Source organism: Epinephelus moara, chromosome 16 (assembly GCF_006386435.1).
Source record: "Epinephelus moara isolate mb chromosome 16, YSFRI_EMoa_1.0, whole genome shotgun sequence".
NCBI lineage: Eukaryota > Metazoa > Chordata > Actinopteri > Perciformes > Serranidae > Epinephelus > Epinephelus moara.
In genome coordinates this window covers 26,182,620-26,192,001 of record NC_065521.1, presented here as the reverse complement: position 1 = coordinate 26,192,001, position 9,382 = coordinate 26,182,620, and the positions used below count along the sequence as shown (strand labels likewise).

General features: G+C 43.0%; 1 protein-coding gene across 1 annotated transcript in view; it reads left to right on the top strand.

Moving 5' to 3' along the window:
* The window catches only part of cbx5 (chromobox homolog 5 (HP1 alpha homolog, Drosophila)), a 7,476-nt gene extending 5,541 nt beyond the window's left edge, over positions 1-1,935 (top strand). Inside the window, exon 5 of the mRNA XM_050063834.1 lies at positions 281-1,935. Within this exon, the coding sequence (XP_049919791.1) occupies positions 281-422 (142 nt within the window). The 3' untranslated portion in view covers positions 423-1,935. The remainder of the gene's footprint in view (positions 1-280) is intronic.
* Positions 1,936-9,382: the final 7,447 nt, after the last annotated feature.

The following is a 9,382-nucleotide window of genomic DNA, read 5'->3' as shown; positions in this document are numbered from 1 at the left end:
TGGGGGGGGGGCTGTGGGGAGGGTATTGTTACATTTGTATAAAGGCATTCACAAGAACAGCTAAATGATATAATCCCTGTTTTAATTTTTATATATTTTTGTAATTTGTAAAGTTGCCGATAACTTTTCCATCCATCGACGCATTAAAACACTCCAATTTATTAACAATAACCATTTATATATGGTACATGTATGGTTTATATATGGGAGTGTAATATCTGGCTTGTGCAGGGATGTGCAGTTAAATTTAACCACAAACTTTGGTCTTTATCTCTCACAGGAAAGACTCTGAAGAGGCTGATCTCGTGCTCGCCAAGGAGGCCAATCATAAGTGCCCACAGATTGTCATAGCCTTCTATGAGGAGCGTCTCACCTGGCATGAAGACAGTGACAAGAAGGAGAAGGATGCCGTGAGTGCGTGAGTTCATCACCTCAGGAGGAAACAGGACCTCCTCCACTGCAGGGACAACCTTGAGTCAGACATTTTCACACCCAAATCCCCCAAAAAAATATCTCCATCCATGCCCCACTGGCGCACAAGGGCCCCAGACTGCTGAGAAGGATCCATCAGACACGAGGGGGAGCTGTAGCGGACATGGGTGACATGCTACTGGGGAGGGTTTCTGCTGTTCTGTCTTTGTATTCTTTCCCTCGTTTTTACTGTCTTAACACATTATGTTTTAGTGCTTACGGGATACCGTCATTTCAGTAAGGTATGTTGCATCCATGAGCACAGATGGCCATCTGCTAAAACTCAGAACATAGTCTTGAGAGCCAGAGTTAGTATAAGCTGTGTTAACCATGAGCTTGTCCCATGACAGGTGCACAACCCCCATCATCAAGCCTTTATAGGCAGTGCACCCCTTTGCTTTAAGAACCCACTAACACCACTGAGGATAAAACTGTAGTATGAATATTCAGGAAGCAACCACCGCAGCACTTTCCTGACTGCATAATCACTTCCTTTTTAAAAACTTTTTATCTCTTGTAGATTTTTTTTTTTTTTAAGTTTGTCCCGCCTACGAGGACATAACTACTCGATTTGCAAACTTGCAGTCACCGGCCAATTATGTCTTTATAAGTAGTGATGATATCCATGTTCATTTTTTTAAAAAAAAAAGTCATTTTATCTTCTTGTTTCCGAGTTTTAACGTGAATGTTGTGTGGTGTTTTTTGTTTTGTTTTTTTGTTTTTTGTTTTTTAATTTCTTTATGCTATCACCAGTTCAAAAAGGACAATAAAATGAATTTTGCTCAGTTTTGTACCCTTTTTTGTTTGTTTTTAACTTTTGTAACACTCATGTTCACAGGTTAGATAATCTTTACTGTATCCACATGAAACGAAACCAGCATTCAGCACCAGTCATTGGGGTCTGCCACCTTGTGGCTAAAAGATAAAAATCTTTTGGACTGTGTGACCACTCTAAGACGACAACCCTGCAGTTTGATGGTGTTATTGAACTTGTTGGTTAGTGATATTTTGATAGTTTTTTTTTTTTTTTTTTTTTTTTTAACGGTGTAAAGTGGAGAAACCCACTCCAAAAATAGTGTTGTTGATATCATGGTAATGTTAATTTGAATCATTAAAAGAAGTTTCTGATTGGATTGTTATATCCAGGGTTTTATTGTGATGAGTAATTTTGATTATTCTCGGCCGTAAGTATTCAGATTTCAAGATGGACGATGTTGCTGCTGGGCAAGTGGACGTCAATTCTTACAAGTTGGATGCCGGTTTTGTAGTTTGATCTTCGGTGCTTCAACATGGACTCATAGGACCAAATGATAAGCGTCAATAGACTGAGATCTGTTGTTTTTTTCTTTCTTTTTGAATCTTGTAAATGAAGCCTGTGACCTTCTCCCCTTTCATACATACAGTACATTAATCATGAATATGGTTTGGTGTATTTTCTTTCATTAAAAATATTTTGTCCTTTCACGCCCTTAACTTTGTCCTCAATTTTTGCCGGTGCAGAATTTTTAAAAAGTAGACTATTGTGTCACCTAAATGTTATGAATATGTGTACAGTAGCACCCTTTAATAAACATTTTCAATGTTAAAGTTGCTCTCAGTTGGCTTTTGTTTCAGGGTGTGAACGAGCAGGAGCTATCAGAGGCAATTTTTTTTTAAATGTCAAAATGACTTAATTGATGGGGGTTGTTTTGGATGAATCAAGTATTAAAATAAATTACACTAAACCTTAGCTCGACATCAGGACGTTTCCTAATACCAGGAGGAAAAAACAAACATATGTCCTGAGGGACTATTAAAACCCTGTAAATCACAAATATCATGAGACCAAAGCTGTTTAATGTGGCCTCTGTTGATATGAGACCATTTTTTATGTTTTCTCCGCTGAGGAAAACGTTTCCAGAGCATTAGCTGCTCTCACCCAGCAGATGGCGCTGTTGAACAACACCAATGCATTAAGTCGTAACTGCATTTTTATGCAAGTCATTCACAGTTCAAACAAACACACAAACTGGAACAACTCATAATCTCTTCTGAGCAGCCTTTATAGATTATTATGAAACTTTTAGCGGGGCATGGATTCATGCTGTAATTACTGACTCACGCCACAGCTTTCTGCAGGACGTTAATTGGCTTCTGAGTCACTTTGGTTCTTCTAAACATCTGCTGAACACACCTGTAGGTCCACAAAGTCATGTTGTGCAGTGAAGCATGCAGTGCTCAAACCCACACAGATTCATTTTGAATTATAGTGGAGTTTCCAAAGATGGAAATGTGTTAATAAAGCACATGAAAAATATACAGAATATCCCTTTTTTTAAAAAGCATTTTATGCTTTTTTAAGAATCAAACAGTAATCCATAGAAATTAGGGAGCAGAGTGAAAGCAATTAAGAATGACATGCAACAAAGGTCCCCAACCGGATGCAAACTGAGGACATTATGGTTCATGCATGGTAGGCGCCTTAAAGCCTGCGGCCCCCACTGAGGCCCCCCACTTCCATTTGATGTAATGATGCAGCCATAAAATAATGCGGTCAGTGTAAGCACCACAAAGCTTGAATGACAAACCCAATATGCTGCTTATGTAACTCTGTATTATGTGCGATTTTTTCTCAATTAAAGTGACTTAATGAATATAACAAAGAGGGAGCAAAGCCACAGGACATTTAGTCACAATCTGGCCCCCGTGACAAAAACAGGAAATTAGTTGTTTATCTTGATAAATAGAATAGTGACCTGCACTGGGGAGCTACTGCACTTTCAGTAATAAACTGCAGTGAAGGTTGAGTCTAATCCTTGTTCTTCTCTCACCACCCTCTTTTTCTTTCTTGCTGCCTTTTATAGTGACTCCCTCTCTCTTTGTAACACACACACACACACACACACACACACACACACACACACACACACACACACACACACACACACAAAGTGCTACTCAGCTACGTCTAAAGTGATGGAATTTTCCTAGCAAAAAGGCTTTTACACTCCAAATGGAATGCAAAGGTCACTAGTAAATTTCCAGCCCCTGGGACCATTAAGCTGGGCAAAGGGAGCGAGCAGCAGGCTGTTTTATGGAGCCTGGAGCTGTCTGCTGACAAACCCAGGCCAGTAGGTTTGGTTGGGAAAGCCACAGTGGCACTCATGGGAGCTCTGCCTGTGATGTGTGTGGCAAATACAGATGTAGAGGCAGCTCTGGTACGTGGTCAACGGGCGTGCAGAGTGAAGCTTCAGCGAAGCTAAAAGTCTAAATGAGGATCTGAGCCTGGTGTTAGAGATGAGTGTGTACTGTATGTGTGGCAGAGTCAATAAGGAGATGTGTATGTGCCTTGTTTAGTTAAGAAGTGTCTGCTTTTTAGGAGGCAAGGGTGCAGGGTTTGTTTCAACACTGGGGTGCGCCCCCCCACCACCGCCTATGTGAGGACACATTAATGGATTTTTGAGATTGCACTGAAAAAGCTTTTATTTTGAATATAAACCCATGCATTAAACATGCATTTTAGTGTAACTATAGTGTATTTTTTAATTGGAAACAATAATACTACTTTTTAGCCATGTCTTGCAAAGAATGTCCAATGTCTCCGTGGGGACTATGTGTTAATATAGTTGCATTTTTGGTGTAAATTTATTTATTTATTATTTGCAGCAGCCTCCCTGCACTTCAAGTCCCCCCTGTACCAGTAACTTCTAGTGCAAATGAGATCCTCAGGGTGCTGCCCACGGCAGAGGTGGGTCGTCTTGCAGCACATTACACCAAATGAGTGTCGGGGGAGCTGTGGCAGAGGGAAGGGACTGCTGCAGTGGGCCTCATCAGTGCTCCACAGCTTGTTCAAGGATAGCACTAAAAACAGCAAACAAATAAATGTGCACTCATACAGATAACACAAATGCGGGGCGAAATGTGCTACTATCTTTTCTATATGACAGAAAAAAAGAGTCATGGTGTTCAGTTAGTGTCCCCGAGAAACTGTGAAAAATGTTTCTAAGAGTGCTGTAAGCCACGAGTATCACAGAGGCCAATGTAATTTGATGTGGCCTTTCCTCGTGCTGTGATCATGTAGGCACAGCTGCCCAACAGCTGTGTCTCCATTTTCTTGTTGTANATGCGGGGCGAAATGTGCTACTATCTTTTCTATATGACAGAAAAAAAGAGTCATGGTGTTCAGTTAGTGTCCCCGAGAAACTGTGAAAAATGTCTCTGAGTGCTGTAAGCCACGAGTATCACAGAGGCCAATGTAATTTGATGTGGCCTTTCCTCATGCTGTGATCATGTAGGCACAGCTGCCCAACAGCTGTGTCTCCATTTTCTTGTTGTAACCAGATTTTAAAAAAAAGTCTGCAGTGACGACTGCTGCATCATTTCTCCGCACAGTGCACTGATCTGTGTGAAGGTGATTGCGATGTGATGCTCTAATTTGGGTGGCTATCACACTTAATGTGCAGTAAAGCCTCATAGACAAAGCTTCTTCGTTCTAAATGCCCCCTCTACTGCGCCATGGCTCTCCCCGCCAACCCTCTGCTGGCTGTGTTTCCCCTTCACCCCCCCCACTCCTCCCTTCATCTCCTCTCCCCACCAGGGGAAAGAGTTATAGCTGCCATAAAAGGCAGGTAATGCATTGTTAACTAATTCTGTCTGCTCAGAGCTGATATATCCTCTGCTCTAAATCTCCGTGCTTCCAATAAAATGCAAATGCTAATGCTTGCCCTCCATGAGCTGATATCATTTTTAACAGGCCAGAGGTAAATGCTATAGGAGGGTGGGGTGGGCCAGAGGTAGTCTGTGACACGGTGGCGCTCTGAGCCTTCATGGTACATTCTGTCAGAAAGGACTTGATCCACAAACCACCGGCCAACAGTATGCATATGTGTAAGTGTGCACATATGGTATGCACAGAGACTGCAACGGTGCATTTTTGATAATCCAGGGGTGTATTGGAGTGTCTGGTGTCTTTGTATCGAGAAACCAGAACTAGTAGCATTTCAATCAGTGCCCATTCACCATCAAATAACACCAATTTGCCTGCGGATGTAATGCATCATATTTCCATGTTAATAGTATTGTCATACTTTGTGTAACCTTGGGCTGCTAAATATTGATCCACTTCTAGATTTTCAATTATCCTGTGCCGTTTTTCTGCCATCTGGTAAGGACCAGTGATTTGTGTGCCTTCATATCTGGAGGCTTGTCCTGTAATTAGACCATAAATTAATTTGCAGAGAGGAGAGTGAGCAGGAGAGATTGAAGGCATTAAGTAAGTCCTCGGTGGTTGGAGACAGAAAATCATAGGGAACCACAGCGCAGTGTTTTATTCACTAGAATAAGATAATTGGATTACAAATTCCAACACCATAACTTTTCTGTCGCTGCATGTGTCACTTGTTTTTCTTTCAAGTATTTAAAACCATGCTGCTGCTAATGATTGCTTGTAAGTCAGTTCTTCAATAAATGGCGAGAAATCATCCACTGACATAATTATACCTAATTACTTGCAGTGCAGCAACAAAATGATTAGGAAAAATGGGGCATATTAGTGTCAAAATGTGTGTGAAACTTTGCAGTGAAATGTGCTGTGAATCCATCAGTGGATTTCAAATGACCCCCCACGCAGGCAGACAACAATTGTGCGCTTCGAACCTAGCTCTTATTTACAGCACAGCTCAAGCGGAGGTCCTAAAAAACCAAATGCATCTTGATTGATTTTAAATTGGGAGTATATGCTCTCCTGCAAGATTAGCTCATTGTCCCCTGCTGCTAAATTACACATAGTGATTGGGGCTGTCGCTGCACAATGTCTGAGCACTTCTGCCGCTGCTCTCTTTGCCATGTGGAAATTCACATTAGACAAGCCTAAGTTACTCGTTAAAGCAATTAAGAGGAAAAGTTATGTAACAGAATGGGCTTTTCTTGTAGCGGAAAATGCTAAATCAGCAGGATCTGAGTTTAAAACACTGTATACAGACTGCAAGACGTCATAAAGTGAATGAGGGTGAAGTTACAGTGAGACAAGCACAGCAGTCTGCGCACTGGTGTACCTGCTCTACATGATACCTTGGGTGTTAGTCGGGCAAGGCCACAGCTGCCAGCGTACTCTGATCATATCTTGTGGGGCTTGAGAGGCAAGGTCAGCCAACGCAGAGCCCACCTGCTCCCCCATTCTCCATCACACAGTCCCTTAGCCCTGGCCTCCGGGAGGAAACACGCCTGACTGCCGCGCTGCTACAGACAGCATGTGTCCCTGAATTTATGATGGCGACTTATTGGCGGCCTTTCACGTTAAAAGTCATCTTGAGTTTCCCCAGTCTAGCTGTATGTGTGGCAAGCGTTAATCCATTAACATTCAGAGCAGACACGTACAGAGCCTGGCTCTCTGCCAGCCCTGAGCCCTGACAGTCTTTGACCCACCGCTGACCACAACATTCTCCTGCTCCTGCTCCAAGCCATAGCCAGCCTCGACATAATACAGCGCCATAAAGTATCTAATGTTACACTGTATATGAACGTGAAGTATTATACGCTTGAGGTCCAATATGCAAGGCTTATAACCGAGTGAGAAGAGTCCAGCTGCCTCACTTTGGCAGAGTGGGGAAAAAAATCACATCTGTCTACAGAACTCTACACATCTTACATTTTAATCGTAGGATGTCAAATGAACATAAAGTTTCGGTCCTTTCTATTTCCATCAAGGATTAGAGTTCAGAGGGGCCATGAAATCCCTGGGATTTTCTGTGGTGGTATTTATTTCAACAGGAGATGTTGAAGTTCATATTAAGTGATCCACAAGGAATAGCTCTGGCAGAAGTTAAAATGCTGCGAGGCTTGCCCAGGCCTCAGAATAGAGAGCTTTCAACAACACGGGCCAGTCTGCTGCTGGAGGTGGCTCCTGGACTGATTATAATTTTAGTAGCTTATAAAGCCTTGATAAATACTTTATAAAGCCACATTGCATAACAAATCTAACACATAAAAGAAGGCGTAGATGTTACTCCACACTGGATAAAGGGGCTCTTGACAGGTTCTTGAATAGGTTTTATAATTCAATATTACAACCACCACCCTTGTAAGGGCCCTGTCATCTCCCCAGGCCCACAGGATATATACGTTAAACACACATCCAAGTGCTCGCAGTCTAGTCCATTACACTGATTAGCAGTAAACACATTTGTAATAAAACTTAGTGAAATAGAGGAGGATGGTCTGTGCGCTGATTCATGGTAGAATCCCGGTGAAATATAAAGTGTCTTAGGTGTCATGCTTCAGAGGGCGCAGAGTGATACAGGGCTTTACTTACAGGATCTGTAACGCATATGAGCTAATTTATCCAAACAGCTCATGTCTAAACATTGAGTCCTTCATCTCAAATGTTGGCCAGAAATAAACTCAGGCAAAGCAGTGTGACAGGGGTCCAGTAAACGTGAGAGAATCTGGGAGGCAGAGCAGGCCAAACAGATGTCTTTCCACAACATAGACACCTCCTACTTCTGTCCCCCTGCTCTCTGCTGTCTATCCCCCACTTCACCTGACTGTCCATTTGTCTAACTCCCTCTCTCTTCTCGTGTAAGTGCGTTTGTGTTGCCTGGTTTGAAATCTGTTTGCCATGAACCAAACCGCACATTACATAAGCACTGTTGGAGGGTTTAATGGTCCATTTTAGCAGGTTTTTTTTAAAACTTTTACCAGGCTGCGGTTATTAGAGGAAGAAGAGCAGGATGAAGAAGAAGAAAGGGTGGATCATGTGTTTCCACTTTTGACCTCTCCGCTGTGGCATGTACACACCTGGTTCAGTTTAGAATGCTGTTTCTGTGGAATAGCTGACGGCAAAGCGGCTGGTGGTTTCATCTGCGGAGAGGAGGTCTAAATGTTTACACCACAGATTCTCTGAAAGGTTATTCTGTGTGTGTTCTGAAATTCGCTGTCATGTCAGCAGCGAAGTACACTAAGATGCAGGCACAACATCAAATCAATAGCAAAGACTCAGTGGTGAGCCGGGCAACCAGCGCTTGACGATCCAAGTTGAAACCTGAAAAGTTTCACCTTTAGGCAACAATCTTGTTAAATTAAATGAAAGTCTCATGAAGATGTTAACAGGCCAAGAAAAATAACCTTTGATTAGTTTTGTTAGTGTGGCTGCATTACTTCAAAATGACATCTTTAAAAGGCATATTTTAGCCCCAACTATGTGAAAATGTATGTCAGATGTGTTGCCTTGATGACTTGAGGGGCAAAGCACGGCCACCTCAGACTTGGAGCTGCTCATCTGTTTCCTATTGGAGGAAGTGATTCTGGCAGGAAGGCAGGGGCAGCAGATGAAGGCAGGCTGGGAGAGAGGGACGGTAAAAAAAAGGAGAGTAAAAGGGTGGAGAAACAGGAAATGGCAGTGTGACCCACTGGGTCCACTTACCACCTTGCCAGAACCCCCTGGCCACAGCCAACCTACTGGGCCGGCAGTTTCCATCACCTGCTGCTTCTGGTTCCCCCACATAAATCCAGGTGCTCCTGAATAAAGCGCTCTTTCTCCAGGAGCCACAGGGAGCCGGAGGGGAGGCTGCATGCTGGAGGGGCGGTGCTGCTACAGCAGAGAAGCTCTGCCTCCTTGTGAGAACATGTTGTGGAAAATACTGCTCCTAGTGAGGCTAAGCTAAAAGAGGCAGAGAGCTGGGGATTTCCATCAACCCCCCTGCTAGTTCAAAGCTCCATTCCTTCATTTTATTAATTCTGTCTTCTAATTAAAAGAAGCCAGACCATTCAATATAAAGTTGCAGCATCTTTTTATTACTGTTTCCTACCTGCTTGAGATTAATATAAACCCAGTCCACTGGGAGGGAGGCTCTCAGCCCTCCTCAGCCCCTCCTCAGCTCCTCACTGCCCCCTGGCATCCTGAATGGGCGATGCAGCCGCTGAGCTGATAAACCCT